The sequence below is a fragment of the Panicum virgatum genome, chromosome 9K (assembly GCF_016808335.1).
Source record: "Panicum virgatum strain AP13 chromosome 9K, P.virgatum_v5, whole genome shotgun sequence".
Taxonomy (NCBI): Eukaryota; Viridiplantae; Streptophyta; class Magnoliopsida; order Poales; family Poaceae; genus Panicum; species Panicum virgatum.
In genome coordinates this window covers 23,085,769-23,104,113 of record NC_053144.1, presented here as the reverse complement: position 1 = coordinate 23,104,113, position 18,345 = coordinate 23,085,769, and the positions used below count along the sequence as shown (strand labels likewise).

Sequence of the window (18,345 nt, the reverse complement as noted above, 5' to 3'; positions counted from 1 at the left end):
GGCTGGAGAGAGGAAGATGTTGGCTTTGCTGCCTTTATCAGGGTGGAGAAACCGATCCATGTTTTGTTGGTTTGATCATTTAAGTGTTAACGTTGATGCCTTGGCATGTGAAATTGATACTATTTTGACTTATGAATTAAATATTGCTGCCTTGATCATTTATCTATGTTTGCTTGTAGGGCAATGTGAAACTGATCCATGTATGTGTTAATGCTGGTGGCTTATAATGTGAAACTGAGCCACACTAGCACTGTGAAACTGATCCATGTTGCATCTGTGTGAATGCTCGTGGCTTGTAATGTGAAACTGAGCCATACTAGCAATGTGAAACTGATACATGTTGCATCTGCGTGAATGCTGTATGCTGCAATGCCTTTTCGTCTCTCTATCTCCTCAGTACTCTATATATGCCTCCTGTTATCTCTCTCTCTCTCTCTCTCTGGAACATCTGCATGAATAGGTTGTTAAGGTACGCCTGCACCTTCATGCTGTATTTCTGATCTTGGCTCGATAATTGTTTGTTTCGTGACATGATGAAGATGTTGGCACAGATCGTCCTCAAAATGTTCCGTTTCAGAGAGTTCTTGAGAAAGATGATGAAATTCAAGATCGATCGGCTCATGTAAAGCTTAAAAGGGACTTGGTGGAGCATATTTGGAACAAGAACGAGCTTCGTCGAAATATTTCTATAGTTTGAATATATTATATGTAATCATTTTCATATATATATATATATTAGTATTTAATATTGTATGAATATTGAAGTTAAATGAACTATATTCTAGTATATGTTATCCGAGTATATGTTGTTTACAAATGGCTACATAGTTCCCATGGCACATTTGATCATACTACCATTGCACAATTTAATGTTGTTATCTGTCTACGAAATTGTGCCATGAAACTGTACACTGATAGTGGTGGTTTCATTCGAATGTCAAGCTGATATGGCAGTTTTGGTAACTGTGCGATGAAACCCTCCACTGAGACTGGTTTAAGAGAGTAAAGAGACAAAAGGATATTCAGTAAATTGGCATGAATTGTGGCGCGTATTGAGGCCAGGGACGATCATCCCCGGGACGCCGAGAAGAACGAAGGCATTGCCAGTTTGCCACGCACCGGGCCCGGCGACGCACCGCACGGACGGCACGCCACGCAGGCACGCACTTGCTTGCTTCTCTGACTCGGGCACGGGGCATCGCTCCCGGAGCCGTCGGCTTCGCCCGGCTGCTGCTGGGCAGAATCGTGCAGCAATGATCATCAGGAGGGCCGGCGGCGGCAAGACTAGTCACGCACCCCACACCATACCGCCACGCAAAGAAAACTCTGCCTGGAAGACGCGGCCTCGCTCGGGCAGTCGGCCGGTTCCGGGGAACTCGATCACCCTCCTGCTCGGGCAGCCGTGCAGCAATGATCAAGCGGCCGCCGCCAGGCCAGTTACGCCTCCGCACCACCCCGTCACGCAAAGAAACCTCTGGTCTGCCTGCTTGCAGCCCTGCACGCCGCGGCCTCGCTCGGCTGGTCACAGCGAAAGATTGCGCAGCGCACAGGATCCCCGGCTTCCAGAACCGTCTGCACTCGCCGCGCGCGTGGCGCGGCCGCCCTCTCGCCGGCCGCCACGGCTGACAAGCTTCCAACCTACTCCGAGGCCTGCAGCCCGCAAGGGAATCGATCCCATGGCTCCGAGGCCTGCAACGTGTAAGCGGGAAATTAAGCTGATCGCAATCATCCGGCTCGCCCTATGTTTGGGTCTGTCGCTTTCGATCGGATGGGGAGCCGAGATCCGAGACGAGATCCCGTCGTCGTCTTCTTCCTCCTCGGAGCTCCAGTGGTCCTGCCTGCCCGGGCCACTGCTCGGCCGCCCACAGAGCATCCTGCCTTTCTCCTGTCGGCGTTCCTTTGATGCTTCTCGAACCAAGGCGCCACCTACCGTGGACACGGCTCGAATCTGATAATTAAGGAGGTTAGTATAGAATGAAACGGAGGATTGGCAGTAGCGTGCGTGGTCGCGTCTGACGTAGTGACGTGTAAACTGCAAGGCCTCCTGCCCTCCTCCAATGATACGAGCCAGTAAGCATGTGACGAGACAACCCTTCCAAATCAGATTTTTAGAACGCACATAGCTCATAATATGAATGATCACGCACGCTATCCCCACTTAATTTTGAAATGTATGTATGAGACTATCTCTTGATTAAAAGATAGCTCTTCTCTTTTTCATTAAAATATGAGAAAATTGGCTCATACTCCTATGCAACAATTGAGGGAGACCTAAGGCTAGTCTTAGTGGAGGTTTCATAGAGAGTTTTATGACATTAAATATCATCAATTTTGCTGACGTGACAAGGAGAGTGAAGGATGGAGTTTCATGAGATATGAGAAGAGTTTCATCACCATAAAACTTATTTGGTAAGATTACCTAGTTCACAGTCTAGATATCTGTGTCTATGAAATTCCCACTGAGACTGCGCTAAACCGCACAACTGCACTTGAGCAGTTGCTGGCAGGTACGGGAGCCGAGTGGCTGCTACGCCAGCCGCAGTTGCAGCTGCAACGAGCAGGTCCAAGGTTTAATTTATCAAAACTAGAGCATGCCAAAGTGTGGGTAAAAAGTGTTTGGTATTCCATTTCATTTTAGTAACTTACTGTAGTTTCCTTTCTCGTAAGGTTTAAAAATTTCTAGCAACTTACCGTTTTAGTCACAAATATTAAAATGCAAACGTTGAAATACGAACTAAGTGATGGCTAAATTTTATAAGCATGCTTGATTTTGGCAGGAAGGTAACCAATCAGCTCTGAAATATCATTACATTTAGGTTTGTCCAAACTCTACGTACGGACGCTGTAAGATGTCCAAATGATTCAATATCTATACAATGTGTACGGAAAAATTCACTCTGGTTCGACTCCTCGTGGGAGCGAATATTTTGGGATTTAATGGCGTTATGCATTAAGTAGTAGGCGAAATTCCCGTCGACAGCGAGCCACCTATGGTGACTTCGTCAATCTCGAAGATTTGCCGGCTCAGTCTTCGAAGATGCCCATAGGGACATGGTTTGCGTACGTGTGTTCATATGGGTGTGAGTATACGTCTAAGTTATACTGTGTAAATCTAAAAAAACAAATACTTTTTATCTTTTTTCTAACATGCAGGATAACTTTTATTTCTTTGTCTAAATTAAGCGCTCTTATCCTATCATCCGGTCATCCCATTGCACATGGTACATACGATTGTCATAGAAAAAACACACTCTTTTAGTGTCATTCAGATAAAACTCCTTTTTTTTTAACCAAGCACGAGCACGTTAGTTCATTTGCCCAAATTAAGCACTCCCGTAACGGGACATGGTATATCCTATTATTATCCGATAGAACTAGCTGGCTTTACCTCCTCATCATCAACCCTTTCTCCCTCCCATCCCGTTCCTCCGAATCCACGTGGCCCGCTGGATTGCCCGACGACCCGGGCCCACACGCCCCAAGAGTTTACCACGCGTCCCCGACGATCGCGGCCGTCCGTCCTGTGACCCCGTCCCGACCACACATCCCCCCTCCACCACCCACGTGTCGCGCGGCCCCTCGCTCACGCGCCGCGCTCGTGACCAGCTCCCTCTCCTCCTTCCCCGCCGCGGCGCCACCGCCGCCGCCTATTTAAACAGCGCACCCCCGGCGACGCCGCCCTTCATCGACCTCCACCCATTGGATTTTATTTTAGCAATAAAGATTCCTGTTGGGATATACTCCCCCAATTCCCCTCCTCCTCGTCCCAACAACAATCTGGTCGATCACTCCCGCCAAACCAAAACAGAAACCCAGTTCAGTTCGATCCCAATCCGATCCCACAAGAACAGAGAAAGAACCCAACACCATCCCAGTTCAGTTCGATCGCCGTTGGCCAATCACCCAGACCGGAAGGACACGATGGCCTTCAGCGTGGCTCAGAGCGCCGCCGCCGCGGCGTCCGTCGCGCCCGGCACCCCTCGGCACGCGCCGGCGCCGGCACTAGCGCCCGCGTCCGTCTCCGTGACCGTGAGGAAGGCCGGCGGCGCGCCGTCGGGCTGCCTCAGGCTGCAGCGGCAGCCGCCGGTGGAGCCGGCGCGTCCGGTGGCGTGCCGGGCCGCAGCGGCGGCGGCGGCGGGGAGTGCGGCGGCCGAGCGCGCCTCGACGAGGAGCGCGGGGGTGCCGGTGTTCGTCATGATGCCGCTGGACACCGTCAAGAAGTGCGGCACCGCGCTGAACCGCCGGAGGGCCGTGCAGGCGAGCCTGGCGGCGCTCAAGAGCGCGGGCGTCGAGGGCGTCATGGTGGACGTGTGGTGGGGCATCGCCGAGAGCGACGGCCCCGGGAGGTACAACTTCGCCGGGTACACGGAGCTCATGGAGATGGCGCGCAAGACGGGGCTCAAGGTCCAGGCCGTCATGTCCTTCCACCAGTGCGGCGGCAACGTCGGCGACTCCGTCACCATCCCGCTGCCGCGCTGGGCCCTGGAGGAGATGGAGAAGGACCGGGACCTCTGCTACACCGACCAGTGGGGCCGCCGAAACTACGAGTACGTCTCCCTCGGCTGCGACGCCATGCCCGTCCTCAAGGGCCGCACCCCCGTCGAGTGCTACACCGACTTCATGCGCGCCTTCCGCGACCACTTCGCCGACTACCTCGGCAACACCATCGTCGTACGTCGTGTTCTACTAACTCGCCATTACCTGCTGCCCTGCTGGCTCTTGAGTTCAAACGATTACTCTGCTTAGTGCTTACCGGATCTTCGTGAAAATATTTGCAGGAAATCCAAGTCGGCATGGGCCCCGCCGGCGAGCTGCGCTACCCGTCCTACCCGGAGAGCAACGGTACCTGGAGGTTCCCCGGCATCGGTGCCTTCCAATGCAACGACAGGGTATGGTTTGAGAGGATTGACGGTTGAGATAAATGACCCATCGATCGGCCATCGGATAGATTCGGCCAAAAAAATGAAGAAACTTCTGACAAGCATGATTGTTTGGAATGATCTGCATGCAGTACATGCTTAGCAGCCTGAAGGAGGCGGCGGCCGCGGCCGGCAAGCCGGAGTGGGGCCACGGCGGGCCGACCGACGCCGGCAGCTACAACAGCTGGCCGGAGGACACCATCTTCTTCCGCCGCGAGAACGGCGGGTGGAGCACCGAGTACGGCGACTTTTTCCTGTCGTGGTACTCACGGATGCTCCTGGAGCACGGCGACCGCGTCCTCGCCGGCGCGGCGTCCGTGTTCTCCGCCTCGCCCGTCGCCATCTCCGTGAAGGTGGCCGGCATCCACTGGCACTACGGCACCCGGTCGCACGCGCCGGAGCTCACGGCGGGGTACTACAACACGCGGCGCCGCGACGGGTACCTCCCGATCGCGCGCCTCCTGGCGCGCCACGGCGCCGTGCTCAACTTCACCTGCGTGGAGATGCGGGACCAAGAGCAGCCGCGGGAGGCGCAGTGCATGCCCGAGGCGCTGGTGCGGCAGGTGGCCGCCGCGGCGCGCGCCGCCGGCGTGGGGCTGGCCGGCGAGAACGCGCTGCCCCGGTACGACGCCGCGGCGCACGACCAGGTGGTGGCCTCGGCCGCCGAGCGCGCCGCCGGGGACCGGATGGTGGCCTTCACCTACCTGCGCATGGGCGCCGACCTCTTCCACCCGGACAACTGGCACCGGTTCGCCGCCTTCGTGCGCCGCATGAGCGGCGCCGGGTCGTGCCGGGAGGCGCGCGGCGTTGCGCAGGCCACCGGCTCGCTGGTGCGCGAGGCCGCCGTCGCGCTGCGGAGCTGACCGCGACCGAATGATCCGATCGCCGCCGCGTTGTCTAGGGGTTGGGGTTGGGAGGGAGCTCGGGATTTTTCGTTTTGGCTTTCCTTGGGAGGGAAAACGCGCTCGGATCTCGAGAGCGGGCGATCTCGAGAGCAGGTTACGCGTAGACGACGAGATTGTGACGAGGCCGGGAGGGGATGACAAAAAAGATGTTTTTTTTTGTCACGTTACAGGCTCCGACGATGGCCGGAGCTTGTTGGGGGAATTTGACCATCGCCTGCAGAAATCCGTAGAAACCGCTGTGTTCTTGCACGAAACTGGCTGATTCGGTGCTGCTTCAAACAGTCTCGTCTCTCCTCTCATCTGCTCTGCTCTGCTGCGCGCTGTTGCTTGGCCGGACGATAGGCTGCTAGGGGGTCGACGGCCTGTGTTTGAGCCGGCCGCAACTTTCTTTTGGATGTCTGTAAATCACTACTTCAATAGAAAAGGGAAATTGCATTCATTCCAATGGAGTCTCCAATAGTTCTGTGCATACTAGTAGAATTGTCCATGAAGATACAAGGCCTGAGGATGCGATGATGATATGTTTCTTCATACAGCAATGGCAACCAGTTTCATTGGAGAAGTTTCGAAAGGGAAGATCCAACCGCGGCATCCACGAAAAGCCTAAAAAAAAAAGAAGGCTTGGCTCTTCTTCTTCTTGTAGAAAAATAAAAACAAAGGACCGAAATGTCAAAAAAAACTCGACCTGCGAGCCCCCCTCCCCCACCTTAATGTAAGAAGAACTCTCAAAAGAAAGAAGGATTGGCTTAAAAAACAAAGACCGAAATGTCAAAAAAAAAGAGAAAAACTCAACTTGCGAGGGGGCAAGCTGCCCCTAGGCATTATTGTAAGAAAAAGAAGACTTCTCACACAGGTCGAGAAAATTCTCGAACTCCTACTCCACCCTTACACAGGGGCGTCGTAACCCATGTGTGCTTTGTCGTGTAGGCAGGTGAGGGAATTTTTTTAACTTCAACCTGAAATTCGCTTCCACCGAGAGTCGAACCCAGGACCTAAGTGCTACCGAGGCCACCTAACCAATCCGGCTAGGCACCCTTTCGCACAAGGACCGAAATGTCATCGAGAAAGTTAAATTAAGCTATATGTTCGTCGAGAGAGTTAATCTATTTAGGCCGTGTTATAAGTGCAAGAGCTGAACCTTTGATTGTAGATGCGGAAGGAAGAGTAGCTGTGGCAACATTGGCTCACTTCGCAATTTTGGTACTCTTAACACCGGCTGATTTTACCAGATCCAACAGTGTTATGTGAGAAAAAATAAACCAGAATAAACTAAAATAAGCTGAAAGAAAACAAGCCGAACAGGGATCAAGTTTGCGCACTTCTTGCATCAGGGATCAAGCTCCATTTTCGCTTCCAATGTGTGCCAAGCTCACTACTCATCTGTTGTAGGTGAGAAAAGATGGTGTTTCGCTGCCTACATGATGCATGAGATAAAATTGCAAGTATCAGTGAACGCGATGGTTATTTCGGGAAAATACCCCTATGTAATTGCCTTTTAATTTTATTAAAGTCTGAATCTACTTTGAAGTAAATTATATCACTTGCATTAATCGCTGGATACCGTTGGTGTATATGTGAGCTCATGTATAGAGGCTCATCTAGAGACCCATGTATAGGATCTATATATCTCACTCTTATAGGGTTTGGAGGAATACAAACCATTATTCTCTCCTACATGGTATCAGCCTAGATTTTTCTCTCTTCCCTCTCCTCCCTACCCCAGCCGCCGCCGGCAGCCATGGTTGGCCGCCGGCCGCCGACACCGCCCCTTCTCTCCCATTCCTCCATCCATCCCCTTCCTTCCCTCACCTCCCCTGTTCCGGCTGCCGCTACTGCCTGGAGCAGGCAGCCGCCGGATCCCATCGCCCCTGCCTGGACCAAGCCGGCGCCGGATCCCGCCGCCGCGGTCTTGGTCGTGCTGCCCCCTCGAGGCCGCGGGCGCGGGAGGTGGAGCCGCCGCCCTGCCGCCCGTCCCGCAGGCGCAGCAGCAGGGGCCCACGGCGGGAGGTGCTGCCGCCGCCTTGCCGCCCGCCCCGCGGTCTGGCGCGCTCCGGCCGCCATGCCTGTCGCCGCGGGCGCCCACCTGCAGCCCGTCCTGGACGGCCTGCTGCTGCTGCCGCCTGTGCGCGACCCCGTTGTTGCTCGAGCGGGCACAGGGTCCTCTGTTCAAGGGGCGCCCCGCTTCTCCGACGCCTTTGCTCCACGGGCGCAGCGCGCGGAGCTTCAGGCCGCCGCCGCCCCCCACCGCCGCCGCCACGCTGGTCGCCGCCGCGGGCGGCCCTCCCCTGTTCGCGGGCAACCCACGCGCACATGTGTGGCCACCCCTACACGCCGCCGCCCCTACCACCGCTCCCCTGGGCGCGAGCGCGGGCATGCCTAGCGCCACTACCGCTGCTGCCCCCGCGAGTGCGGCTGGCGCGGTCCTCCCTCCTCTGGCCACAGCCTCTGCGCGCGCGTGGCCCTTCCAGGCCGCCGCCGCCGCTGCGAGAGCCACTGCCGCCCACGAGGGCGCGACTGGCGCGGCCATCCCTCCTCAGGCCGTCGCGCCCGCCGCGCAGGCCGCGTGGGCTGCCGCCTCCCTCGCCGCCGTGCAGGCCGTCGCGCCTAGGGACCCTTTGCCGCCTCCCTCGCCGCCGCGCCGTCTTGGTCTGCTGCATTTGCCGCGACGCCGTCTTCTACCACCTGGCACTGCCGTCTTGGTCACCCTGGCCGCGACGTTCTGGCTCAGCTCAGTCGTAGTACCGATGTTCCTGGTACTGGGGCTCCTGCTGAGCCCCTCTGCCATGCGTGCCAGCTCGATCGTCATGTTTGGCTCCTTTTTTCTCCTTCTTCTTCGCATGCGACGCATGCATTTGATCTTGTTCACTATGACCTGTGGACCTCTCCTGTTCTTAGCCTTTCTGGCTATAAGAACTATCTGGTGGTGGTCGATGATTTTTCGCACTACTCTTGGACGTTTCCTTTGCGCGCCAAGTCTGAGACCTTCCCCACCCTCCTCCACTTCTTTGCCTGAGTGTCCACTCAGTTCGGCCTGGGGTACCGATGCTTTGACTTCACCTCTCGCCGCATCCTGATCTCCTGACACGTCGTCTTTGACGAGTCGGATTTCCCCTACTCCACCTCCTCCACACCTTCTCCTGACCCTGAGCTGGAGTCTCTGTTTCCGAATGACCCGGTGGTTCAGCCACCTTTTTCTGTCTGTCCTTTCCCTACAGGTTTTCCCGATACACCGGCATCGTTCCCGGTGATCCCTGCTGCGCCGAGCGCGGCCCCGGTGCCCGCAGTCGCGCCACGCGCGGCCCCCGGACCTCCGATCGTGCCGCGCGCGGACCCGGTGTCTCCTGCTGCGCCACGCGCAGCCTCAGTGCCTTCCCCTGCACCTGCGCGGTACGCTCAGCCGGTGCAGGTGTACCGGCGTCGTTCGGCGCCGACACCGGCGCCGCCGCGGTACGCTGAGCCGGTGCAGGTGTACCGGCGTCGTTAGGTGCCGACACCGACGCCGCCTCCTGCTCCGGAGGCTCCTGCGACGCCTCCACCGGAGCCGTCGCCGTCGCCGCCGCCGCCTCCACCGGCTCCCTCTCGAGCCAAGCCGGCGGTGTACCACCCGCCCGTCATCCATCGGGATCCTCGGCATATCCATCCCATGGTGACTCGGCGGATGGCGTCTCAGGCCGCGACTCTCTCCGCCACCGAGGGAGAGCCGAGGGTCTCTCCGGTACCCTCCTCAGTCCGCGACGCCTTGGCGGATCCTCACTAGCGTCGCGCGATGGAAGAGGAGTACGCCACTCTTCTTGCCAACCAGACGTGGGACCTCGTGTCGTGTCCATCTGTTTGCAATGTGGTGACTGGCAAATGGATCTGGACGCATAAGCGTCGGGCTGATGGCACACTGGAGCGCTACAAGGCTCGCTGGGTTCTCCGGGGGTTCACTCAGCGACCTGGTGTGGACTATGATGAAACCTTCAGCCCGGTGGTGAAGCCTGCTACTGTGCGCACGGTCCTCTCGCTTGCGCTCTCGCGCTCCTGGCCTGTGCACCAGCTGGACGTGAAGAATATGTTTCTTCACGGCACTTTGTCAGAGATTGTCTACTCCTCTCAGCCGGATTTGTGGACTCGAGTCGTCCGGATATGGTCTGCCGACTCAACAAGTCTCTCTATGGTCTGAAGCAGGCTCCTCGGGCTTGGTACTCTCGGTTCGCCACGTTCTTGCTGACATTGGGGTTCACCGAGGTCAAGTCTGACATGTCTCTCTTCATCTACCGCCGTGGGGATGAGACTGCATATCTGCTGCTCTATGTCGATGACATTGTGCTCACAGCCTCCAGTCAGCAGTTGCTTCAGAGTATCATCTCCTCTCTGCAGCAGGAATTTGCTATGAAGGATCTGGGTCAGCTCCACCACTTCTTGGGCGTCACTGTTGAGCCTCGCTCGACTGGTCTTCTCCTTCACCAGCGGCAGTACGCACTCGATATTCTGGAGCGAGCTGAAATGACTGATTGCAAGCCCTGCTCCACTCATGTCGACACTCAGGCGAAGCTGTCTGCTGATCTGGGTGATCCGGTGGCTGACCCTACTGCCTACCGGAGTCTGGCTGTCGCTTTGCAGTACCCCACCTTCACCAGGCCGGACCTCACCTACGCTGTTCAGCAGGTCTGTCTCCATATGCATGATCCCCGGGAGTCACACCTTGCTGCGCTGAAGCGTCTCCTCCGCTACATCCGTGGCACTGTGGACCTCGGCCTGGTGCTTCACCGCTCGTCCTCTGCTGAGCTGGTGGTCTACACCGACGCTGACTAGACTGGCTGCCCGGACACTCGTCGCTGCACTTCCGGCTACGCCGTCTTCCTGGGCGGCAACCTGGTCTCCTGGTCGTCCAAGCGGCAGCCGGTTGTCTCCCGCTCCAATGCTGAGGCGGAGTACCGAGCTGTCGCTAACGGCGTCGCGGAGGCGTCCTGACTACGACAGCTCTTGGCGGAGCTCCACAGCCAGCTCGTCAAGAGCATGCTCGTCTACTGCGACAACGTCAGCGCCGTGTATCTCTCCACCAATCCCGTCCAACATCAGCGGACGAAGCATGTGGAGATCGACATACACTTCATGGGCGACAGAGTCGCCATCGGCGATGTTTGGATATTCCATGTCCCGACTAACTCCCAGTTTGCTGACATCTTTACCAAGGGACTGCCCTCCTTGACCTTCTCCGAGTTTCACTCCAACCTCAACGTAGCCGGTGGCTAGTTGTGCCTGCGGGGTATTTGCCATTTGTATTCTATTTGTACTCTCTTCTTGTCCAGTCTTGAACACTGCTGCGCCGGTAGTTCAGACTACGATGGGTGTTGGTGTATATGTGAGCCAATGTATAGAGGTCCATCTAAAGGCTCATGTATAAAATCTATAATCCCACTCTTCTAGGATTTGGAAGAATACAAACCATTATTCTCTACAGATACCCCATCTCTAAACCTGCCTAACATGTTTCTAACACGAAATACTATCTGAGATTGTCCACAGTTGCACAGAACCTACCTATATGATTTTCCCAACACGAAATGCTGCTTGGATCGCACATCGATTCCATGCGCAAGCTAAACACCTCTTATGCTTGGAAGACAACAATCATGTCACATCATGAAGACCATTTGCGTGCGCAAGCATGATGCGTGCACGAATTTGCTTGAGAAGTTCGACAGGTTCAGTCACTAACACAAACCATAATCAGATACACGGCCAGAGTACATCGATAGAACAAAGACCAATCATGTGGACAATCTGTTAGCATATCAATCAATCAATCAATCTTAGAAACAAACAAATAGGGCAAGTCCTAGATAACAAGGGTCGTGTTTGGTTGGGGGTGTAAAATTTTTTATGGAATCTTTTTGCCCCTTTAACCACTAATTAGGGGTAGTAAACGAAGTTTAATTACAAAATCACCTCCACAACCCTCCGTGTAAATCGTGAGACGAATCTAATGCGATCTTTGACCGCTTGATTAGAGGATGGTTACTATAGCATCACTGTAACAAATCATCGATCAATTACCGTCATTAGATTAGTCTCGAAAAGTTACACTCATTCCTAAAAAGGTTTTGCAAAATAGACCTCATTTAGTACTCCATGCATGAGATTCTCTTTTCAGGAAACGTGCGCGAAAAAAACACGGCCAAGGAATCAAAATAGCTCGTCCAAACAACCATGCCAAGTCTATGCGTGCAAACAACAGAAAGAGATGTTTGACCCCCAACGTAATAGAGATCAGATGGCAACGTATTGATGCAACTACAAGCTGACGGCCGTAAAAAGACCATCTATCCAAGATCAGAAGCAGGGGTGGCACCTTACAAATCTTTGGGTATCATAGCAGGTTAAAAAAAAGCACATCTTCGTTCACAGAAGCAAACATAACAGTATCGAGCGTTCTGCCGAACTCAGGTTTGCACCTAGAATGGAAAATCTTTCAACAGAAACACACAGAATAGGTCCAGACTACTGCTCGGACAGAGCAAAATTGTACCCACTAGAGTAATACAGATATAGAACTGGTAGTGCCGCTAGATAGACCGAGCAACCTAGTAACCGCCCTTGAGATCGTTGACAACATCATATGGGATGGGGGTGACGGTCTCGATGGTAGCACCTTCAACCATGAAGCCAGGCTTGGGACCCAACGGCTGCCTCTTGGTGCTGATGACCTCACCGCGTGCCTTGGCATCTGCTTTCAGCTGGTCATTCTTTGCCTTCCTCTGGCGGAACTCCTCAGTGCAGCGGGACTGCTGCACATGCTCCACACGGACATGGATACGCTTCCTGATGATGCGGCCATTAACCTGAAAATAAATCAATTTATCAGAAATCAGAATGTATACATCGATTCAACCTTATCACTAACAGTCTAACATCGCCATTTCACAGAGCATATGTGCAGCATAACTAAGCTTGACACAAAGCAGCCATTAAGACCTTTAATCCTAGATTGTATTTTATCTGATGAACTGATTGTCTCAACCACCACTACTTCAGATAGTAAACATTAAAGATTTCACACAAATTTTACCAGCACAGATGAATTCGAAACACAGATTAACACCACTAACATTTTGATCTGTTCCAAAGTAGAAGCAAAAGAAAACTAGCCATGCAGAGTAAACGACTGGCAAATTGTTAACATTGCTGCGCCTAACAGTGTGTAGCACATGAAAAAATGTCTTCAAGCACAACAATAGAGAACCTAACACCTATAACAAAACTACAATTAGTATACTCATTAAACATCCCAGCCAAAGCCACATAAATTTATGCTAACTAGAATCATGCTACACCGGCAGAGTTAACATAATCCAACCTACACAAAGAAGCGCATTACCACATAATACAACTAAAAGACAATACAGAGCAAGACTTGATCAACAAGATCTGAGTTCAGCCTTCGAAAGAAATGGATACAGCTGCCCATTCCTGCAACTACAAAACCTAATCTCGCACTGAAACAATCAATAAGCCGCACAAATTCTACAAATGTACCAAGTCCGCAACATAACACCGTAACCTTGCTCGCCAACCTAAATCACACAAACCGTCCCGATTCCTAAAGTAAGACCCACAAAGACTCTCCAGCGCGCCAAGACAAACACCCAATATAACCAGTTGAGCAGCTGCGCGCAGCATCTCGGCAGCGAGGGGGAGAAAATGGGGGATCGGCGTTCTATACCTGCTTGTTGATCTCAACGCCGATGGCGCGCTTAGTGACGTTCCACACGCGGCCGGTGCGGCCGTGGTAGAACTTGTGCGGCATCCCCTTGTGGACGGCGCCGTTCACCTTGACGTCGACGTAGTCGCCGATCTTGAAGGTGCGGAGGTAGGTGGTGAGCGGGATGTACCCCTTCTTGCGGAAGGGACGCGCGAAGAGGTCGCGCGTCCGCGAGCGCAGCCCGTGGCCGGCCGGCATCCTGGCTGGTACTACTTGCGGCGGCGGCGGGGAGCAGGTGGGAGGCGGGGGCTAGGGTTAGCGAGGGTTTGAGGGTGGTGACTGGTGACGGTTTTATAGGTGAGCTGGAGATTCTGGTGCTGGGTTGGGCTCTTTTGAGTGGGCTTCCTGGGCATGGTTGCATGGTTGTCCGCGGTTTTTTTATTTTTATATTTTTTATTTTCGTTTTTTATAAAAATATATTTTTATTTTCGAAATATACAGGAATATATCCCGGCCGCCTCGCTGCCGGCGGCCGGGACCTAGTCGCGGTAGGGGTTTTTTGTAAAAAATTTTGCGAAAATATTTGCATGCAGGTCCTTGGGGCCCGGTCGCCCGGCAGCGGGGCGGCCGGCCCTGGCCGCCTGGCTGCAGGGCGACCGGCTCTCCCACCCTTATATAAGGGTTGGCTGGTCCTCCACATCTCATTTGCATCACAAAAATTCCAGAAACCAAGAAAAAAAGGGAGGGAGGGAGAGAGGCGAAGCCCTGCCGGATTTTCGAGCTGGCGACAGCAGGTAACCAAAATTTTTCTATGCTTTACTAATAGATTATGTTGTAATTATTTTTGTTGAAACAGTATATTAGCAATCAATTTAATTATTGTTAGGAGTGATTAGTGGTACATTTAGGTGCAGTTACTTGTAATGATTAGCGTTGATACAGTACATTTAGTGTTAGATTAAGTATTAGAAAGTACTAGAAAATTGTTAGAGAAGTATTAGAAAATCTTAAAAATTGAAAGATAATATTAAGTGTGACCATCTGCTACACACAGGTTGCATCGTTTTTTCTTCTTTCCTGCCTCAGACTCATCCATTCTGTTACTGATACAAAGTGTCTGCGTCGACATACCCCTCTCCTAACATCTGCTCCACACAGGTTGCATCTGTGATATTGAGCATTTTCAATCTTTTCTTTCATGTAGTTAGTGACCCTATTAAAAAAAATCACTCCTGAATCATTAAGTTAGACAGCAGCTGCCTGGTACCGCTCTCTGAAGTACCTTGTGCATCCGTACATGATGAACTCAACTATGCCAACAAGAGGAAATCCACGAATATGACGCATTACCATATTGTAACACTCTGCGTGGTTGGTTGTCTCGATCCCATATCGACGACCACCAGTGTCGTATAGAATTGACCACTTCTCCTTAGGTGCATCCTTAATCCACTGTGTGAAAGGTCCGTCGCCGGAACATCTCCGGCTGGAGGTTGAGGCCTGTTCCTTTAGCAGCTCGGCGCACATGTTATCTAGCACCTGCCACAATGCATCAAACTTCCGCTGCTAATTCTGAGTGCACAACTTCTTGAACAAATTCATAAGTTCCTTATTCATGAAGCGCTCATAAAAGTTAGCACTCATATGCCTTATGCACCACCTACTCACAACATCTGGCCATAGAGTAGGTTGTCCTCGACTTCCTTCATGTAGTTGCCTTATTGCTGCTAAAAAACCTGCATATCTGTCACTGATGAGGCAAATATCAGACCTTCCAGCAACAACGTGAATCTTCACACATTCAAGGAACTAGTACCAGCTCTCTGTGTTCTCATTCTCAACAAAAACAAAGGCGATGGGAACCACCTGCTTGTTGCAATCAACTACAATCGCTGTCAGTATTGTCCCCTTATATCTTTCTGTAAAGAATGTGCCGTCAATACATAGAACAGGAAGACAATACATAAATGCCCTCACACATGCACCAAGGCAGAAGAAAGCACGAAGCAGAAACCCAGGTCCCCCATATAAACTCGGTAAAATGTAGGTATCAGTCGCGCTTCCAGAATTTCTCTGCACAATTGCTAACAGCATGTGAGGCAGGTTATCATATGATGCCTCATATGTGCCGAATCTCATCTCAAACACCTTTTGTTTTGCCCACCAAACCTTTTCATAGCTGATTTTGTATTGAAAACGGTCGTCGATGTCCCTAATTATCAATTTTGGATCATAATCAATTTTGTCCAGAATCACCACATACATCTTCTTGGCCACGAAAATGGATGTGGTGTTACGGTCAGTTTGCGCAACAGCAGTTAATCTACATGTATGTGGTGTAACAATTGAACACTCCCAGTGTGTCTTGTACTTTCCCTTTTATGCATGTACTCACCATGTACAATCGCCATTGACACACTTCACCTCATATTCCTTGCTGCCAGACTTCACAACTCTGAATTTCTTCCTCAACGATATAGCCTAAAGCTTCACAGCATCTTTCACAGCTTCAATGCTAGAATACTTTGCCCCCTGCAAAACCTCATTCTCTCTGCATTCGTACTCATTACTCCTAATATCCCGTATCACTAGATTTCCAAAACCCTTGTCTCGCCATTCACCTAGCAACGGGTAGTCCTCATCGTCTGATGAGTCCCCACATTCTTCCATCATTCGAGTCTCTTGGTCTTCATTCTGTACAGCTTCCATTATTCCAGGTATCTGCTCCCCCTCATCAGCTAAATCTTGCGACTCAGGTTGAATGACATGTACGTTCTGATCTTCTTTTTCTCCTACCTGATCAGCTATATCTTACGGCTCAGGTTCTGTGACATGCATGTTCTGATCTTCATTTTCTTGTTCCACTGCTTGGTTCATATGAGATGATGTACTTGTTGACCCTTCACCGAAATAGGCTGCCTTCTGGTGAATCTGAATTAGCATTGCAAGAGGCCACCCGTGGTTAAAAGCTGCTTGCATGTAAGTCCGACATTCTTCGGTGTTTGCTATAAGCATCAACTCTCAGAAATCCGCTTCAGTTCCCCAATTCGTCACAGTCTGAACGGTTAGGAAATGAGTCTTTGAATTCACATTGAATATCTCGTAAAGCCATTTGCGTATGGAACTAAAACTCTTCTCTAAGGGTTTATCTATTCCGCACTCTCTTCGTTCAAAAGCTGATAGATCTAATCCATACGCATCATGAGAAATATAGTAGTCATCATAATGAATTTGAAAACGAAGCTTGCTCGATATATCTGGACTCACAATCATGATATTAAATTGATTGCTAATCTACTGTTTCAACAAAAATAATTACAACATAATCTATTAGTAAAGCATAGAAAAATTTTGGTTACCTGCAGTCGCCAGCTCGAAAATCCGGTAGGGCTTCGCCTCTCTCCCTCCCTCTTTTTTCTTGGTTTCTGGAATTTTAGTGATACAAATGAGGGGTGTGGGGACCAGCCAACCCTTATATAAGGGTGGAAGAGTCGGTCGCCCTGCAGCCGAGCGGCCAGGGCCGGCCGCCCCGCTGCCGACCGGCCCCAGGGACCTGCGCGCAAATATTTTCTCAAAAAAATTTGCACAAAAGCCCCTGCCGCCCCGCAGCGGGGCGGCCGGGGTATATTTCTGTAAATTTCGAAAACGAAAATATATTTTTGTAAAAAACAAAAATAAAAAATAAAAAAAATAAAAAAACCGCATGGTTGTCCGGTTCGTGTTGGGCCGTATAATGTAGCCCACTAGTGGTTCCACTGTAACAATTTTTTAGAAAAAAAATTCTATTTACCTCCGTGGACATATTTGATTTTCGAGTTCAAAATGAAAATGAAAACTCGCCCCATAATTTAGGGAGGTAAATAAAACTCTTTTTTACACATTTGTTTCTCTCATTTAACCTCATTCTATAATATCTTCTATGCGAATCCTAAAATCATGACGCAAGGTGACACTTAAGAAATCCACGGAAAACTCGGTACACGGTAGCTCGAACCCCTACACGGATCAAGAATTCTCGTGCTCCTTGTACCGTCGCAGTGAGTGAAAACCAGATTTGTCTCCGTTCTTCATACAGTGCCTGTAATCTGACATGATACCGCCCGTCCTATTCACCCTACATGCAATGTAAGTTGCAACTAACCCAGTCAGCAGTTTTGCTGATGTGGAGGAGAGAAGAGAGCTTGGCTCTTATTCTAGCACCAAGCTTGGCACGAAAGTATAAGTATTTGTGGGCCTAAATAAAAGTGTATGTGACTATGTGAGGAAGAGTAAAATAGAGAAAAGTACCACATAATAATATAAAATTTTATAAGACACAACTATGAGGCAACTATTATATGACTTGTCTCTTAGCACATGACTTGTAGCTAAGCACTTAGCTCTACTATTAACCATGCTGTAACCGTGCCTCTCTTGCTTGTCCTGCGCAGCACTGTCATCAGAGATGCCGCCCGAGAAGCTGCTCCCGTTTTGCTTCCCAAGTGGTAAGCCAAATTTCCTTTGTTGTTTGGAAAAAATTGGAAATGCAGCAGAAGATGATGTTTTGAATTCTACTCCTCGGCTGATCCTGATTCTGATCGAGATGTGTTCGCGTTGCTGCAGGCAGGCATCAAATGCCGAGCGGTCGGCGCGCGGGCCGGCCTGCCGTGGCGCTCCGATCAACGGCTGGCCAAGCACCTGTAAAGATTTACGGCGGCGAGCGCGGATCGTCTCGGCTTCAACACGAGGCTCGTATCCAAGGCAACCCTTCTGCTTCCATCACCCAACCCAATAGACTTCACTGGATCATTCAGTCACTGGGTAGAATATACCCAGTCATCTTCCACTGGTATGC

General features: G+C 51.6%; 2 protein-coding genes across 2 annotated transcripts; one reads left to right on the top strand and one right to left on the bottom strand.

The window, feature by feature from the left end:
• Nucleotides 1–3,671: 3,671 nt before the first annotated feature.
• LOC120650842 (beta-amylase 1, chloroplastic-like) lies at nucleotides 3,672–6,269 on the top strand. Its single transcript, XM_039928128.1, has 3 exons — nucleotides 3,672–4,671; nucleotides 4,779–4,889; nucleotides 5,012–6,269. The coding sequence occupies exons 1-3, from the start codon at nucleotides 3,922–3,924 to the stop codon at nucleotides 5,780–5,782; spliced, it is 1,632 nt and encodes a 543-aa protein (XP_039784062.1). The 5' UTR covers nucleotides 3,672–3,921; the 3' UTR covers nucleotides 5,783–6,269.
• Nucleotides 6,270–12,121: 5,852 nt separating this feature from the next.
• LOC120650841 (60S ribosomal protein L21-2) lies at nucleotides 12,122–13,875 on the bottom strand. The gene is made up of 2 exons (XM_039928127.1): nucleotides 13,533–13,875; nucleotides 12,122–12,651 (listed from the first exon to the last, which is right to left on the bottom strand). Exons 1-2 carry the CDS (start codon nucleotides 13,767–13,769, stop codon nucleotides 12,394–12,396), a joined length of 495 nt encoding a protein of 164 aa, XP_039784061.1. The 5' UTR covers nucleotides 13,770–13,875; the 3' UTR covers nucleotides 12,122–12,393.
• Between the last annotated feature and the right edge of the window lie 4,470 nt (nucleotides 13,876–18,345).